General features: G+C 29.4%; 1 protein-coding gene across 1 annotated transcript; it reads right to left on the bottom strand.

Moving 5' to 3' along the window:
* Positions 1-16,218: 16,218 nt before the first annotated feature.
* LOC108481459 (basic leucine zipper 4-like) lies at positions 16,219-16,886 on the bottom strand. Its single transcript, XM_017784589.2, has one exon. It carries the CDS (start codon positions 16,721-16,723, stop codon positions 16,232-16,234), a length of 492 nt encoding a protein of 163 aa, XP_017640078.1. The 5' UTR covers positions 16,724-16,886; the 3' UTR covers positions 16,219-16,231.
* Between the last annotated feature and the right edge of the window lie 2,884 nt (positions 16,887-19,770).

The following is a 19,770-nucleotide window of genomic DNA, read 5'->3' as shown; positions in this document are numbered from 1 at the left end:
ATAATGATGTAGTAAGATTTTATGATTTTTTAATTATATGTAATACTATACTTTAAACCTTAGTCTTGTAAAATATTTCAACTATTTTATATGTACTATTATTATTGTAATTAGTAACTAAAATTTCAACTATTTTATGTGTGTTGCAGGAAAAATGCGTAGAAGAAGATTACAAGATTTAAGTATTGTCCAGAATGCTCCAAATTTGGAAGAAGCAAATAGTGAACAGTAGACAGTTGTTGGATCTTCGAATGTGCCGGAGACACTTGACGAGCCTGCAGAATTTGAAAGTAATGTTAAGTTTATTTTACATGTGTGTTGACTTTTATTATTGATTTATTTTTCAATTTTAATATAATAATAATATATCATTTTTTTAGCTGAAACAGGCGGCACGCGCAGAGGTCGAGGACGTACGCTACTTAAAGATTTATACGACTTAAATCCTGTCGAGCGTGTCAAAGTAAGTAGAAACAGTCATGGTCAGCCTGTTGGATCTGAGGCTCGACTTTTAGTAGGCTATTTGGGCATTATATCACGAAATGTCAATATGTTGCCCATCAACTACAAATCATGGCATCACATCCCTGATAGCAACAAAAATCAAGCTCTCGATAATATTAAGGTAACAAAACATGAATGTAATTTATAATACTTTGGTTTAAGTTTTATTTATATTTACATTCTAAACTTGTGTTTTTTTAGTAGAGATTTTCTTTAGAGGTCTCGGATGACTATATCAAGAAGGCATTGGGTAAAAAATGGAGACACCATAAAAGTAGTTTGAAAAAAGCATATTTTAAGAAAGACATAAGCCTCGAAGAAAAATTACAAAATGTCCCGCCGGGAATACTGAGGTACCAATGGGAAGATGCGGTTAGATTCTGGAATTCAAAAAAAAGGAGAGGTATTACGTACTTACAAACTCTTATAAATTTTTCGGTATATAGTGTTTACTATATATGTAATAATAATTTCATTATGTAGGACCGTGAGCGAGTTGGAACAAGCAGCAGACAAAAACAAAAATTCACGCACACGGCAGGGTCGAGAAGTTTTGCTTCTGTAGCTCAGGCCGAAGTATTATGAATTTATTAATTCTATCAAATATTAATAACTTTCTACTATTAAATAATATTTTTACTACTATACTGTAGGAAGTCTCGTCTGGTCAAAAAGTTGGACGCCTTCAGCTTTTTGACATTACGCATAGGAAGAAAGATGGATCTCCTATGACATCCGAAGCTGGAGAAATTATGGTATATTTACTTAAGAAAATTTGATTTATTATAAATATTTATAATGTTTCATTATAATGTTTAATTATAATTCATCGTTAGTAGTTTTAAATAATTTAAGTTATGTTGCATTCCTTTTTATTATATATTTTGTTTCTAACTCTTTGATTGATTTATTAGGAGAAACTAAATGAGAAGAAGGCGGAGTATGAAGCGGTTGCTTCGACTGATAGTTCTGTTAATCTTGAGGACATTGATGACAGAATTATTACTAAAGTTTTGGGTCCTGAACGGTATGGTCGGGTTCGATTTCAAGGATCTGGTGTTACCTCGACCCGATATTTTGGATCCGGCTCACAGCAATACATGCCTTCTGGAAGTCAAGCTCAAGTTAAAGTTTAAAGATTAAGAGACCATATTGTTGAGGTTGAAAGAAAATATGAAGAACTTCAGTAACAACTTAGAGTGGATGCAGAAGCGAGGGAGGCAGTGGCAGCAGCAAGGGAGGCAGAGCAGAGCAGAAAATACGATGAGCTCCAGCTACAGCTTCAGCATATGATGCAGATGTTTCAGCAGTTGCAAAAGCAGCCATCTTAGACATTTGTTTTCTCGTTGTAAGAATATTTTAAATATTGTCACATTTAACATTATTGTAAGAATATTTTGAGTTACACTTCATTTATTAATTTACATCATATATCTTTCGTTGAATTTGTAGCATCATTTAGATTTAATGTTTTTGGTTGTATTTTTTATGCTATATTTGTTGTTTTTGGTTGGATTTACTATTATATTTGCTGTTTTTGGTTGGATTTTAATGCAGGAAGGGGTGGATATAAGTGAAAAATGTATATTGCAAATCTGTCAAAATTAGCGGCGTTTGTAACAAAAATGCCGCAAAAAGTCATGACTTTTAGCGGCACTTTTATCACAAACGCCTCTAAAAGAAATGACTTTTAGAGGCACTTTTCCCACAAATGCCGCTAAAAGTCATGGCTTTTAGCGGCGTTTTTTCAGATAAATGACAAAAAAATTTGCGGCATTTGCTATAGCGGCATTTTTTGCGGCGCTTTAGTTTTAGTGGCGCTTAAAAACACCACTAAAGGCTAAAAAAACGCCGTTAAAAGTCTATTTTCCTGTAGTGAAACATATTTTATTGCCTTGATTTGAAGCTTTCTCTCACTAACCAAGGAAACTTTAGATCTTGGGTGGAAGAAAGGATGATGAGGTGGCTCAAGAAAATGACTTCCAAGTTGGATTTGAAGAGGGAATCAAGTTTAAAATTGAAAATTTGAGTGAAGATGGTGAAAAGATAACAAATGGAGGAAGAATAATTTCTTCTCAATGCTAAAGGGGAAGGGAAAAGAGCAAAACTTAATATTTTTTCTCTTTTTCCCATTAAAAAATCCACATTCAATCCTCATGTAAAAATCGAATCCAATGGCTCAAAATTATTTCCAATAATTTAATATCTCAAAATATAATATCTCCTATATAAATTCCATGTAAAATTATCAAAATGCCCTCTTTTGCGAAAAAGTTGCACTTTTCCCTTTTTGTCTCATCACTTTTGTTTATTCCATTAAAGACACTTAATGCATCAAAGTTTCCATAATTTTCACTTATTATCCATAATCACTCGTTATTCATGCAAGAATTTGCATTTATGACCTTTCTTGATAAAATGAAAATTTTATTATTTAGCACCTAAACTTTCAATTTCATCTATTTCTAGAGGGTTGACTAAGAAAAATCGAAAAACTGATAAATGACCTGAACCAAGATGTATGGACGGTTTATGGAATGCAAGTTAAAAAACTGTAGATAGCTGAAATCGAACCAAGTTCTATTTTATTTAGATTATAATTTATTTAATTATTTATGATATAAAATAAATATGTTAAAATTAAAATAGCGAAAATAACTTTAAAGTTCTTGAAATTTTATTGCTTTTAAAAATATTTATGAAAAAAAACTTTGAAATTTTTCCATAAAACAAAGCTTATTTTCTCAAAATAAGTTTAAAATAAAAAAAAACTAATATGAAAAGATCAAGAATCGAAGCAAATCTAACCGAATTATGAACAATTCAAAAATCCAAAAATTCAACTGAACTGAACTGATATCGTCCCTATTTTTCTTATCATATAAAACCTTATTAATGCATTTTAACTTATTTCTTCATCATTGGACAATTTGCACTTTAAGTCCTCATACTTATCAAATTTTATAAGTTAGTTCCCGAAGTGACTTCCACCGTATTAATACTCATTATAGGTCATCCTCATGTCCAACAATCATTATGAACCCTTGTTCTCTCGATTGGATTATATTCAATTTTAATCCTCCAATTCTTTAAAAAATAAGATTTAGCCTCTTATACCAAAATCTCATATTCACAGTCATTCTCACTTTCTTTTTTTTCTTTTTTTGCAATTCAAATTAATTCCTTAAGGCTTCATTTATAACACTTTTTTAATAAAAAATTTCCTCTAACTTCTACTATATTGGGTCTTGAAATAGTATCGTTTACTGTATCGAAAATTTCGAACATTGTATATGATGTTCAGAATGTAGTGGAGGAATGTTTTGGATTTTCTATGAAAAATACAAAGTGGGATGAACTATTTATAGATTTTTGGGATGAGGGTTTTGTTAGAATTTCTAATGACTTTGATCATGAATGGTAAGATTCTTTTAAATTTTTATATGTTCTCCTTTTCAAAAAAAAAAACAGTTAAAATTTATAATTTATGATTTTAAAATTTTAAAATAATTTAACATCCGTATTTGTCAATTTTTATTTAAATATCATCCAATTAATGTTTAAAATTTAAATATTCTACACTGGTGTTGAGGTTCTAATAATCATTACCCATATTCTAATGTAGTTCGAAGAATCTAGCGGTGCAACATACATAATAAAACTAGACATCCAATACGTGGAGGTATCCTTCCAATTTTTTCTAAATTTTTTTAAAATATAGCTATTTTAATACATAATTAATTATTTTAGTCATATTATATAATTAAAATAAAATATATTTTATTATATAATAACTTAACTCAGAATTCAACTCGAAGTCTGACCCGATAAAAAATTCTTTTTTTTACCAAATTAAAGACTTCATTACTGGATAAAAAAAAAGTTGTTCATAAATTGTATTAACAATTAAAGCGATGAGCGTGAATCAAACTCGCCAAAAGAGTTCACGGTTCTCCAACTCTAGCTCAAACGTAGTAGCTGAGAAGCAGCAGTATTCAATGGTAACAGAGGATATCGAGAGGAAGCGAGCGGCATCGACTGAAGAAACATGCACTGACTACAGTTTTATAGTTTTATATTTTTCCATTTCTAATCCCTTTTAAACTCCCACATCCCTAATTTCTTTATTTCCTTTTTTGTTTTTCTGCAATTGTTTGAATTGGTAATCCTTTTAATAAATTGGGTTATCAATGAGAGCACCAAATATAGCGGCGATCACAGAATCATTTGAGAGGTCCTTACAAAACTTTTCTTTGAATTTTGAGACTAAAATTTGGCTTTCTTTTAAGAGAAATGTAGGATTAAGTTGTCTTGGTTTCATTATTATTGAAAAAAAATGTCGTTTAAAAGGTGAATTTGAACCTTCCAATGATTCACTTGTGAACATACTTTATATATCTGTATAATTTTATAGTTTTGTTGGTTTCGTTATTCGCATCCTTCACCTAACTCAGGTACTATTCTCTTATTTTTCATTGGTTTTGACTCAACTTGTGACATTTTGTGCATTGGATTATTGTTCATGTTAATATCGATTAGTGCTATATACCTATTCATCTTTTAAAGCATTGATTATTGCACTATATTATACAAATACTGTTTCTGGTAAGGAGCTGACAAGTTGCTTAACCCATCATCTGCTTAATGTTATTTTAGTATATTATTTGAATACATTCAAGTTAGCAGTGAGGAAATTTTGTGTTTAAGGCTATTGCTTCTCTGTTTTATATTTTCTTTTAGGTGCCCATCTTGGAACTTGTTTTGAAATAATAGATGATGACACTTATAGTATATGTGCTCTGAAACTCTTTGCTAGTTGCTGTATAAAATACCATCATCTTGACTTTATTTTCTAGTTTCTAACTTAAGAGGTACTTTTCAAATTGTTCTTGTTTGTGTTTTCAATGTGCTAAGTTATTTTGTGTCATAAACAAGTTTAATCAAGGCTTAAAAGGGTCATAATTAAAGATGATCACTATGCACATACTAATTTTGTTTACACTACTTATTTCACTATTGAAGTTAGGATGAAAATTTCAAATAAACAAATATCCCCTAATATTTGGTAGTGTGGTAAGGATTCTGCTTAAAGGAAGGCATTTATGCTGTCTTTGTAGCTTAATTTATTTGTTCTCGTGAAAATAATATACATAATGTAATCTGCTGCCATTAGCTGGATGTGTTTTTACTTCTCATAAAATAATTTGTGATGGTCTAATGCTGGCTTGCATTTGTGTGGTAGATATATACAACAACAATGAATTCATAGCCTCTTGACAGCTTATGTTCACTAGCAAAAAACCAGATGGTGTTTACTTTGTACATGCCGAAGCTCAAGTATTATGACTGGGTAAATTTTATTTACACAATTAAAAAAAAAAAGCAAAAGTATGCATAAACTGATTCAGACATTTTACAGACTTGATATGGTACTCCTTCAACCCCTCAATAATCACTCGATTCCTTTTCTGAAGGCCGAGCCTTTTCTCTTTTATTATTATTTGGGTAAACGTAGGGTGCAGAATCATGGATCTCATGCATTTGTATAAGTTGAATGAAATTGTGCCTATTTATATGTTCATGCTCATATATATATATATATATATATATATATATATGTATCCTTGAAATTGTTTCCTGTATGGTTTGGTTTTTGGATAGCTGATGATCCTCTGTTTGGTGGTTGTTTGAGATATATGCTTGTTTCTTTGGAAAGGAACAACTTTGTTGGTTTAACTGTGTGTTGTCAGCTTGTGTTTACTACTTTCCAGGCTATTCAAGCAACATGCATAACCTTCATTGACCTAAGATTGCAAGTAAAATTATTTGGGCTCGTTGACCTAAGATCACAACCAATACAGCTCGCTGACCTAAATCGCAGCCAAAATTATTTGGTTTCACTGACCTAAGATCACATGCCATACAACTAGCCGACCTAAGATTGTGACTGAAATTATTTGGGTTCGCTGACGTAAGATCACGACCTATGTGGCTTGTTGACCTAAGATCGCATCCAAAATAATTTGGGTTCGCTGACCTAAGATCACAACCCATACAGCTTGCCGACCTAAGATCGCAGCCAAAATTATTCAGGTTCGTTGACATAAGATCACGACCTATGTGGCTCACCAACCTAAAATTGCAGCCAAAATTTTTCGGGTTCGTAGACCTAAGATCACAACCCATACAGCTCACCGACCTAAGATCATGACTGAAATTATTCAGGTCCATTGACATAAGATCACGACCTATGTGGCTCGCCTACCTAAGATTGCAACCAAAATTATTTGGGTTTGTTGACCTAAGATCACAACCCATATAGCTCACTGACCTAAAATTGCGGCTAATGTAACACCCCAAAATAGGGCCTAGGAGTTTTAGGGGTATTTTAAGGATTTTAGCCTTAGGATGTTCGAAATTTTGCAACATGATTTATCGGTAATGTATTTTACTATGTTTTTAGAAAATTAAATCAATTTCAGAAAATAAGTTTTAAATACATTTAATTTTGCAAAAAAGACTAATTTGTAAAAGAGCCAAAATTTATTGTTTTTATAAAGGAATTTAACCAAATTTTAAAGTTCAAGCTAAAAATCCTATTCTCCAAATTATTTCACGTAAAAATAATCCCAAAAATAGTGTTTGTGGTCCCTTGTTCTCTCTTACTATTCCAATCAATTTTGAACTTTAAATCCTAATTCCTTTTGATTTCTATCATCTCTTAAGTTACAAACCTCTATAAAAAAAGCTAAGAAAAACACCCAAAAATGCCATAGTTTCCTCCAGTGTCAAGCTTTCAAGTTTTTCAGGTTTTTGATCAAATGCTTGGTTTTTCGTCTTTGAGGTAACGATTCAACTTCTACTTAGTTTTAAACATTATTTAGTCTTTAAAATTAAGTTTTTAGCCATTAAATCGTATGTTTTAAATAAAAGCTGAAAATTGGATCTTTAATGGTGAAATTTGAGATTTTGAGTAAAAATATGGTTTCAAAGTGTTTTTCGATTAGTTTTGACATGATTAAGATATTCCTAAACTTACTTTGAAGTTTTGTTAAAGATTTCTTGAGTTTTTACGAATTTTCAAAAAATAGTCATAAAACATGTCGAAAAAGTCAATACTATGAATTGAGTATTTTATTGTAGTTTAAAGATTGAAAATTAGTCATAGGTGAATTATAAGATGAACGGAATTAGTTTTAGGTGAAAAGGTTAAACGTAGTCTGAGTTATGAGCATTCCAAATTTGTTATGTTAAATTTTACTTACGTGAGAACTTAAAATAGGTTGATGTTTTAGTTGGTTTAAGTGAGTTTTTGGCTACTATCTAATTGTGAATTTTGTATGGTTATTGTGTGTAAAGCCTCGGATTCTTTGGAGCCTTTTACAATATAAAGGTAAAGAAAAGCTAACTTGAGCTATCGGCTTTTCGGCGAAAGTGTAATTGATGAGTGTTTGGAATAATTACTTGTGGACATGATTCAATGCATTATTTGAGAATTTAGTAATAGCCTAAACCCTTACTCTAAATTTTGAGTGTAAGTTTTCTTATATTTATATTTTCTTTGTGGTTTTGTGCTTATATGATTAAGAAATTTTGCATGGTGATGAGAAGCTCAAATATGTGATATGTGGATATCGTAACTGTTGTGAAAGGTGCAAATGTATACATGATATATATGTTATATGAAAGTGATAGTGTATTGCAAAAGATACTAACATGCAGTGATAGTGCACGGATAATCAGTAAGTGTTATGTGTTTGATTTCATATATTTTGGCATTGTGATCTTGAAACCATTAGTTATATTTGGCATGCTATATGATTATGAGCACCGACTTATACGTACAATGATTTTGGACGCTGAGACCCTAGGACATGTTGGAGGGATAAGACAATGTGAGCTAAGCTCCATTCAATGGGATATGTGAGGGGAAAAAAAGAGAGTGTTAACTTTATGCTTCACTTTTGGGTTATGTTTGACTCTATGAGTCTATGTTTGGTGTGTTAGATATCCGTGTATCTAATTAGTGATGATAGAGCTCACATTTATGTTTCATAGCTTAAGTGCTAAATTATCTTAAACTAAGAATATGTATGTATTGTGATATGTGTTTATATGACATTTGATCATTATGCAATTTACCTATAAACTTGTTTTTGAGTATTGTGATATGTACTTAAACATTATGTAATTATATATGTAATGTGATATATACTTGAAAGCAAATATGTTTACCATGAAAAAGAACTAGTAATAATGCACAAGTAAGTATAATATGACACTAGAATTGGAACTATTGAGGTTATGTTATATAGTTGTTTCATTGATGCTTAATGAATTGTTTGCATTGTAGTTATTCTGAGCATTCATTGAACTTGTTAAGCCCACCCACTCCTTTTAAACCCTTGTAGATTAATTGTGTGTCGGTGTGAGCGGTGTGGTTTCCGAGAAGTGATCCAAGCCAGTTTTGTATTATTTCGTAGGTGTTTTTTATTTACTTACATTTTGGGGATAGAGCAATGTGATAGACTTGTTTATGGACATGTTATTTTCTAGGCATTTTGCTTGTTATAGCTTTTGTTTATAAAGTTTTAAGAGTTATAATTATGCTTAGGTTATAAACATTAATGATGGCATGGTGTTTCTAGCTCGGACACATTTTTGACGTTTTGAACTGTCGAATTTTAGCCGTTGGATAATTATTTGACTAAGTATACGATGCGTGATATTTAGAAACTAAATGGGAATGGATTATTTACTTATGTATGCTCATTTTTGAGGTCTAGAGCAGGGGTATCTAAATTTGTATTGTAAAATAGATACCTCTGTGTTTTGAAATGTATAGGAAGTCAAATTAGAGATTTGGTATCGATAACTTTGCTCGAGTATCAATACTCGGGGTCAAAATATAGATATTTCATGACAGGTAACGATAATTTTTGAGACTTTGGATTTTAGTCGAGAAACATAATGCAAGTTTGATATCGTTTTTCCAAGTGGTATTGATACCACCTAAGGGAAAATATCGATACCCAAGTGTCTGTATCGATACCTACAGACAAGTGTTTGGAAATTTTGTTAAATAGACCTTACGCATGTTTGAGTATTATTATAGGGCTATTTGGTGAATGGTTAGCATGCAACTTTGATAACTAACAAATATTAGTGACTTAAAACCTATACGAATGATAATATGAAAGATGTTTCTTTTAGAATGAACTTTCACTCGTTGTATATAACATGAGATGGCGTATTTGAGCTTAGCGACTAGGCTGGGTATAGGGTGTTACAGCTAAACTTATTTGAGTCCACTAACATAAGATCACGACCTATGTGGCTCGCAGACCTAAGATCGTAGCCAAAATCTCGTGGCTATCATTTTTAAACCTCGCTAATTTCTTCAACAAGTTTACGGTATTCTGCAATGCAGTAAGATCATTGACACTTGATTTTAAAGTGTGGGAACCATCTATCTTGGCTTTATTTCAATCATTGGGCAATATCTATATGAACTCAATCTCGGAGGAGTTGTTGCACTCAGGGCATACAAGAACTACTATGCCTTTAGGGTAAGTAAAACATACTTTATCTTATTGGACAACTTTTTCTATGCTGAACTAGTTATTAATCTTGTTGGGAAGTTCTCCGAAGTTTGATGGCCCTAAGAAAATCCGTTCAATAAAACTTAGTCAGGATGACCAAATATCACTGAAGGAGTTGTTCATTCATGCAAAGTATGAAGTGAAAGCTTGTGTTCCTAAGGTAACGAAAAATCAACATTTGCTTTCATTGGCACTAAAGGTTTTTGAAAGTGTTCGTGCTAATGACCACAAGGCTGTATACCATTACATTGTTTTCTCAATAGTAGATGTCAATTCTATCCATGGGCAAGCATATTATATTGCGATTCTTCGGACCAGTCCTCAAGATATTTGAACTCGTTAAATAAAAGTGAATATCATATCGAAAATGAGTTTTCTGATTGTTCTCTACTTCATCTCGCCTGCCTAACCACTGACATTGGGATGGTAGAACTGCTTCTTCAGTATGGTGCAAACATAAATGCTTCTGATTCAAGTGGCCGGACACCACTTCATCTCTGTATTCTTTCCGAGAAATATGCTATGGCAAAACTGCTGCTTACAAGAGGAGCTGATCCAAATGTTGTAGCTGAAGAAGGAAACACTACTCTTCAGCTAGCATTAGCATCAGGTATCAATGATAATTAAGTCTTAACATTCTTAACAGACTCAAACAAATAGTCTAATGGATTTGAACCAACAAGAGACCGCGAAGACCCTGAAATGGATGCTAAAGGTAAGTGTTCGCTACCTTTTACTTGGAAAGCTTTGTGCTGATTTTAGTAACAAGTTAAAGGTTTGGCTTAACGGTGAAATATTCATATTTCATAGCTTTCCAAATGGGTGGAATTTGGTTTGATTATCTTTGGTAGTAGATTTGATTTTGAAAAACCAGAATAATGCATATTATACAAAATTAATTTATTAAAAGCAATTGCATTAATAGGCCATTAAAAATTTAAAACACCATTACAAATTAAACTTGTCTAAGGGTATTATTTGTTGATCCAGTTTGGTTTGAAAGAAAAAATTAATAAGAGATCATATATTTTCAATATAATATATAAATATTGATATGAAAATAATTGTTTAAATATAATTTATATTTTCTATTTGATATTGATTGTCACATGTATATAAATCATGTTATACTTTTCAATTATTTTGTGCTTGATGATTAAATAAATCAAACTCATTTGTAACACATTGTAGTACCATTAAATTAAAACTTACATGGTAAGCTCTCAATTACACATTTCATGTGTAAGTTTATCTCAAAAGAGTCATTTTATAACTCTTTTTCGAGCAAATGAAAAACAAATTGTTATAAGATTATAATAAAATATATTTTATTATATAATAACTCGACTTGGGATCTAACTCGAAGTCTAACTTGATAAAAGAAATCTCTTTTTTACCAAATCAAAAACCCCATTTAAAGAGACGGAAAAAAGGGACTCAGGGGAAATCCTCCTAATCTCTCAGTTTTTTCACCCTCTTCCCACCTTTTCATTTTTTCTTCCCATCCCTCCATTTATGTTGATAAATTGTATCAACAACTCGTATTCAAATAAAAAACCTATCGCATCAAGAGAAAAAAAACCATTTTTTTTTAGAAAAGAAGTAAAGAGGAAAATTGTAAAGCCTATAATGAAAGCTTACTTAATTAGTGGACGATAAATCCATTTTTTAAGAAAAGAAATAAAGAGGAAAACTTTAAAGCATTTCAGACCAATAGAGAAAAAGAGAAAAATAAAAAAAAAAACAATACAAATCATAGCAGTACGATGATATCAGATATCGTGCCATATTCATTGTGACTTTAAAATTATTAAATACTAGATATAGTTACATAAATAAATTAAGATTAAATATTGAATTTTCTTTTGTTTTCCAGTACAAAAGAGACATATGGAGCACTCGTTGTTTTGTTAGCTTTCCTTAATATTTTAATATTCTTTACTTATTTCTTTTAACAAGCTTTGAGAACTTTCAAATTAAGAAACAAACAAACAAAAATATATATTACCAGCAAACTTTGTATGATGATAATCAGCAAAATCAAGTAAAAAGACAAAAGTTATTTAGTTGGTAAAAGTGTGGGAAAGTTTTTGTATTAAAAGTTAAATTATATTTTATTTTTATTTAAATATAAGTAAATTAATTTTATAAGTTAAATTAAATAATAAATTAATTTTTATTAAAAATTTATCTATTTTTTATTAAAATTAGCGTGGCTAACAAAATAATGAAATAGTGACACACAATATGTCACATATATCTCATCTTGATGTATAATTAGATGAAAATTTTAATAAAAAATTAATTATTCTTTAACCTAATATAAAAACTAATTTATACATTTTTTAATAAAAATAGAAAAATACAAAAAGTTTCATTTAGCGTTTCATTAGGCAACGTTGAAGCCAATATTATGGGTTTAATGGAAAAACCAGTGGCTCCTGATTTTTATAATAATAATAAAAAGTTAATTCTTTATTTTGGTGATTGAATAACCAAATCTGTCTCTCATTTTGTGTTTTGTTATTCAATTTTGTTGAATTGATGGATGCTAAAGATCAGGCGAATCAGAAAATTTTTTAAGGGGTCGAGATGAAATTTTAATTTTTATAATTTATATGTTTATAATTTATAAAGGATTAAATTAAATTTTTTTAATTTTAGGGGGACCAATGTATAATTTTACTTTTACTAATTTAAAATTTTTAAAATATTTTAAGAGTCTAGAGCAATTTTATATTTTAAGGGTTTTAAGGGAGCCGAGCCCATGCTAACGCCGGCTACGCCCCTGCTAAACATGCAAATGGATTCCATTTCCTGCACCTGGATAAAAGAGGCCATATCATCACCTCTTACACAGTTTCATCCACTTTATTAAAAGCTTAATTAAATATATTAATGTTTACCAAAAGTTTAATTAATTGTTATAAATAAATAAAAACCTAATACTTGTTTTACATGCTCTAACTTGTACGTGTAGGGATATTAGTTTTATTTTTTTCAAGTGCATTGTAGTGATATAATATGTTTACATCATGATCCATACAGAATCTCACTAACAAAAAGGAAAATTAAAAACAAAAATACAAAAAAAAAAAAAAAAGTAAGGTTGGGTTTTCCTTTGCTTTTTGACTCCAATGCATTCGGTTGGTTGGTTTAAAGTTGGAAATTTGGATAGTTTTCTACTTCTTTAAAACCATTTAGTAAAATTAACTAAATTACAAAAATATCTTCTTATATTTGAAATAAATTCTATTATTTAAAACTACTTTGATTTGTTTAAATAAATAATTTTTATATGATAAAAATTAAACTCATAACATTTTAGTTGATAAATTTTAAAAAGCTTTATCTCGAAATACTTGATACCTTTTAATTTTATTATGTATACTTTATTACATTTAAGTTTCAAACTATACATTTTATTTCGAATACATGGTTTCCACATAAACATGTATAATAGAATTTCTAATGAAAATTATTAAAATGTGACATGAAAATATCAAAATATCAAAATTTAAAAGACATAATTACTTATTTGAACCTCCAACTTTATAAAAATTATTTTAATCATTCATTTAATTTTTTTGCCTCATTTAACCCTTGTACTATTTTTCAAATTATCTCAAAATGGATGGAAAGATTAGCGCTTGTTAACTTTACTGACGTGGGTATATACATGGATTGCCACATTATTAATTAATTAATTTTTTAAAATTTAAAAATTCAAAAATATTTATAAAGGTATAAAACTTATGAAAAATACTTTTAATTTTTAAAATTAATTAATTGCTTATGTGACATATATGTGAATTGTCACATGGATCCCATATTTTTAAAGTTAACTGTCGTTAATTTTTTTTATCTATTTTAGGATAATTTGATAAATAATACAAATTAAAAATTTAAAAGAGATAAAAATTAATGAAAAGGTTTATTGACGAAGGGTTAATTTAAAAAAAACGTGAAGATGATAATAATGGGGTGGATACAAAAGTTGTGTTTAGGTGGGGTATTGAGCTACGAACTTTGATGAGCGTAAACTTTTAGCAACCGGAATATTCGATATATAGCAATCATATTTGATGAGGAGACAAGCAAAGTTTGTGATAATCTCACCAATATTTTGGATTTTAAAAAGACGTGGAGACATAATATCATTGAGATAATAATTATAACATTTATGTTTGATGTATGGAAAATATGTACTATTACCTAAAGTTAGTTTTTAAAAATAAATATAAAACTCAATTTTGGTAGTATTGACTCGATTGTATATAAATATATATTATTTTTGGTGTATTTAACACATATTTTATTAATTTTTCTTTTTGGGTAGGGAAATAGCACATGATTTGTTTTGGAAATTATGAGTGGTGACTTCGGCTTTTCGCCCTGGACCCTAGTGAAAGTGTCCCTTTGCACGCATGCTTCAAGACTTGTGAAGAGATACATATCTTAGATTGAAATTTATTAACTTTGTTATTCTATTTTCATGGGTCCAAATTTTATGCTAAATTTGGAATGTCGGTATGATGCTAATAAATCTTTCCGCGGGCCAGCTTCAAACTGATTTGGTGGCTTGTTTTTTCACTACAAATAAAATATTAAACAATTATATTATATAATTAAATTTAAATAAATACTATTATTACATCATAATTCAGACCAAGTTTACTTGAGTTTAGAAAACTGTATTCAACGTTGAATCCTATGCCATATCTACATATAAGCATTCAATCTACCATAGTATTCTAAAGTTAATAAAAAATTAAACTAGCGCATTATGTTCAAATAAACTTTTATGCTTTTTTTTCTAAATAACAAGTAAATCTTTGATTTTCATTGAAAGTAAAATTATCATTTAAACTAGTTCGTATTTCATGTTAATAACCCGTTCAGCTATGTTGAAATGGATACTTTCTAATTGTTAAGAAAAAGTGTTTTAATGGAACTGATATCTACAATAGCTATTGAAAATGGCACTAATAAAAACAGAAAAAATAAGAATATAACAAATTATTTACATAGTCCGATTTCCTTACATCTACAGGGCTTAGCGTAGGGAATAAATCAAATGTCTTTCAATCCAATCCAAAACAAGTTTGGCTGACCTCCAAAATTTTTTTTTAATAAAAAAGTTATTACTTGATCTGATTTGATCCAATTCAAAGAATTTGATTACTTGATATGATATGATCTGATTTTTAAATATTTTAAAAACTTTTAATTTTTAAAAATATACAAGGTAGTGGTTTTATTTCATTTCAATGAAAACAAGCTTGATTGACCTTTGAAAGCTATAGTATCCAAAAGGAAGCTTAAAAATGATTTGAATAAATTTAGTATTATGTGATATTGATAATTATTAGGATTATGAAGTTTTTGTTCTAATGTGGCGTCCTTTGCTTAAGATAACGAATAGTCTCAATAAAATATGTTACAAATAAGATTTTGTAAATGTAAAAAATAAACTTAACTGCCTAAATAAAGTTTTGGTGTTGATCTCTAAATGTTGTTCCTAATTATTCTACTTTTTTGTAAATCTTTGTGTTTGCAAAGACAAAGTTTAATATTGTCGACAACAACGAAAAAAATTGTCATTATTTTATCCATGAATGCCATCCAAATCAACAGTAAGTCTTTATAAAAGACGAGTAAAACAACACCCATCACATTCACTAATACACATATATTTCACCACCCATGAATTATATACAAGTAGACTTATAAACATGTATTTGACACGAAAGCAACGAAAAAGTAGTTAAAATATGATAGGAATAAAAAAAGAAGAAAGCTTCACAAACATAACACAAATGTCATGAAATTTATATATTATTAATGTATATAAAATCAGATTAAAATATCACTCTACTATAATACTATAAATATACTACACTACTACGCAAATTATATACAAAAATCCTTTGCCCTTTAACCGTAACTAGCTAGAAATGTGCAGAACCGAATAACTAAAAAAACACCCTCATAAACTACCTTTTTACAAGATAATAAACCCCACCAACTTTTGTTAACCAATGTTGCCTAATATTATGTAGAAAAAGAACAGAGAAATAAGGCTCTAATTCCTTCTTTTCCTACATCTTCATGTTTTCAATAGTTTAATTTATTGAATTAGAGCTTAATTTGTTCGAATTAAAACATGATAAAGAATGTCGACTATTATCATGATTGCATTGCATGGTGGCTAAAGTCCAGTATAAATCCAACAGTTTGGCCCAAAGAGCAAAGGATTCGGATCTTAACTGTTCATTTTCACCCCATACAACGTGACACTGATTAATCACTAAATGTAGCCGGTTCTTAAGCCGCCGGTTCTCTATGTTCATCCGATTCACTTGGCTCGTAAGGTTCTCCAAGTGCCTCTTTTTCCTCCAACGAGACCGCTTGGCCGACTCCCTGTTTGATATCTTGCGTCTTTGCTTTCTTTCATCCGGTGAATATATCGCCCGGCTTGAATTTTCCGAACTAGAGTTTGAATTAACCGGTTCATTTGATTCAAAAAATGATAATAACTCATTGAGTTCTTCGGGTGTAAAACCGGATTCATGAGCCGGTAATTGTGATCCAACAGCTTCTTCCGCTGAGAACATTGGGTTGGACTCAACCAAATGCAAAGAAGACGAAGAAGAAGAAAAAGAAGAAAAAGAAGAAGAAGAAGAAGAGAAAAGTAGACCAACCGAATTAAGGCTAGAAATTAAGAAAGAAAAAAACCTTAATTTTAAATTGATAATAAGAAGTAAGATAAGAGGGGAAAAGGGAAGGATAGAAGAGCAGGGGATGCGTATTTAAAGAGGGAGGGAAGGACATGTAGGGTCCTTATTAAACAAATTACACATTTTTGGAACAACAATGGATACTTTTCTAAAAATAAAGAAGGAAAAAGTCATCATTTCAAAGCAATATTTTTTTTTTGGGTATACAAGTATAATCACATTTTAAAATACAAATAATAAATATTTGAATAATTATCATCAAAATTAATTGATAAGAGAATACTGTCTACACAATCTAAAATGTTTTAAGATGATTCGAAATTATTTAAAAAAAAAAAAAGACTTGATTCGACTCAAGAAGTTCTAGATTCATTCCTCTAAAAATAACAAAGAAAAAGTGAGACTTAAGATCAATAATGAAAACAAAAATGCTTGAACATCTCCAGTTAAAAATATCTAAATCCCATTCAAAAATGGTCGCAAATCAACTAATTGTCTAGGCTTGAAAATTAACAACTTTAGTGAATTGAATTTAATCAATTTCAGTCTATTCCTACATATATCATTAACTACCATAAAGCATGATGGGATTAATAAAAATAAAAATTTAAACTATGAGGGCTAACATGCCAAATTCTCCCCGAGCGAAAGCTTTATAATTCAAAGCAAATGCATATATATATATATTTAAAATTATCCTTAGTTTAAAGGTAGTGGGGTTCAATTTTTTATTCAATCTTTTTCCCGGGGGAGAATTGGTGGGTCACTGAGAAGATCAAGTTTAGCTTAATCACGAAGAATCAAACAAAAATAGATAAAAGAAAATTTGCTTGAAAAAGTGACAAGTTTATTAGAGAGACATAGAAATAAGTCATGCGGGATACATATAGGGTAGAAAGGTGGTAGCCTACTATTGTCTTTAAACATAATAATATAATACTATTAATGTATTATTATTTTCTAATTTCTGTAAAACTTATGTTTATTGAATGTAAAATATTTTTCTTGAAATGATAATTCAGTCCTTCTCAATACTAAAGAAAAAGTATTTGAAGGTAGAAAATATAGATGTCAAGAAAGAGAGCTCAGGGGCCGTATTGTGGCTGGGAATTCTTCTTCCTTACTCCTTAGTCATGCTCATCTTGTCGGTGTGTGGTTGGTAACATGAAGCAAATGCAATAGGAAATATATACAAATGTTAATCGGTTTAAATAACAAGCGTGTAGTTTAGTTATTTTTTCCTGGGAATAAACATTTAGAAGCTCAACCAGTAGATGGTCGGAAGTATGTAGAAATTTTCCTCTTTGATTTACGAAAAATAATTTATACAACTTTTTTTGTTTTTTTTTTATGAAAAATCATTTGGTCAATAATTTTTTTAATGTAAATTGACTTATCATTTTAAAAAGTGTAAGTTGTTTTCCAAAATCAACTCATTTATCAGTAATTTTTGATAAAAATTATCTTAAATTAGGACTATTATAATAAATTTTAAATTTTTAAAAATATTTAAAATATTAATGTCAAATATGATAATGTTTAATATTATTAAACATACATATTTAAGTATTTCTATTTAATAATATAATAAATTATTAATATAATTTATTATTTTAATAAATTATTTAATATTACAAATTTATTTTAATAATAATTATTAACAATAATAATTTTAAATTTTAAATAACATTCTTAATATATTATCAAAATATTTATATTAATATTTTAACAATAAATATATATTACAATTTATAACATACAAAGCGAAAAAGACAGTTTTGAGATTATTACTTTTCTCTTTGCTCTGAGATTGGCTAATAAGTTAGCCCATATCATTGCCACAACAAGTCTCAGAAAGAAGGAAGAGATTTACCTGCTTGGTGCGGTTTCCAGGTATGCCACACACCAATCAGAACTGGATCGACCATGAGAGCCAGACTGACATGAACCGCCGGATTGCAGAGAATGAGGGTGTTGAGAGCCCCTTCATCAGAAACGTTCTCATTTTCTCTCAGGCCTTATCCCCGTTGAAACTGAATCGGCATTTTGGAAAAGGGAAGGTGGGGGACAGGCCATTTACAACTGACGGGGATATCAAAGTTTTTAGGCGTTTTCCTTTTTTAGCTCTAGAGTATTCTATTTGTTTTTTAGTCTATTTTTATTCATTTGTCATATGTTTACTTTTTAAAGTTAATAAATATCCCTGATTGCATTAAAAAAATAATAAATATTTTATAGTATAAAATATGAAAATTTTAATTATATAAATATAAATATTTGTTTAAATCATACACAAATTAACTCTAAAAAACGCTTGGATAATTTATTTCCAAAAATATCAATGATCGGTTTGGATCCTACGAAATTCCTTGAAGAAGAACTCCTAAAAATGTTGATTATTAGATTTGAATCTTGAACACTTGCAGTTCCCTAAAAAACTTGAAAGTAACAAATTTTAAAAATAAACAAAAAATGAATCAACTTTTAAATAGAACTTGATTCATGTAAAGTAAAAAGTAATAATTCAACTTAATTCAATTTTAAAAGTTTAAAATAAATTATTATTCTATGATAAAAATGTCATAAATACGTAAATAAAATTCTTTATAACCCATGAGTGAAATTAGAAATGTTTATAAAAGGGGTTGGGATATTTAGATAAAGCCGGCATGCTCAAAATAGATCAAGTTTGTATCAGTTGGGCCTACTGTAAACATGCTACTTTTAAATTCAGGTTAGTCTTAACCACCAAAATTAACATTTAGAAAAAAAAAAAACACAATAATTTAAATGATCAATTTGTATTAGATATTGCAATTATTTAAGTTTATTTTAATTAAGGGATACTTATCAAAACTACACATGAACTTTGGTTCAATGTGTAATTTAATACATGGACTTTAATTTGGTTCAATTATAAATAT

This window comes from Gossypium arboreum, chromosome 1 (assembly GCF_025698485.1).
Source record: "Gossypium arboreum isolate Shixiya-1 chromosome 1, ASM2569848v2, whole genome shotgun sequence".
Lineage (NCBI taxonomy): Eukaryota > Viridiplantae > Streptophyta > Magnoliopsida > Malvales > Malvaceae > Gossypium > Gossypium arboreum.
Note: the sequence above shows the minus strand (reverse complement) of the source record. Positions and strands in the feature narration are given on the sequence as shown.

What these genes read in the sequence shown, in the direction of transcription:
- LOC108481459 (XM_017784589.2), bottom strand. Translation starts at nt 16,723, where the DNA reads ATGTTCTCAGCGGAAGAAGCTGTTGGATCACAATTACCGGCTCATGAA.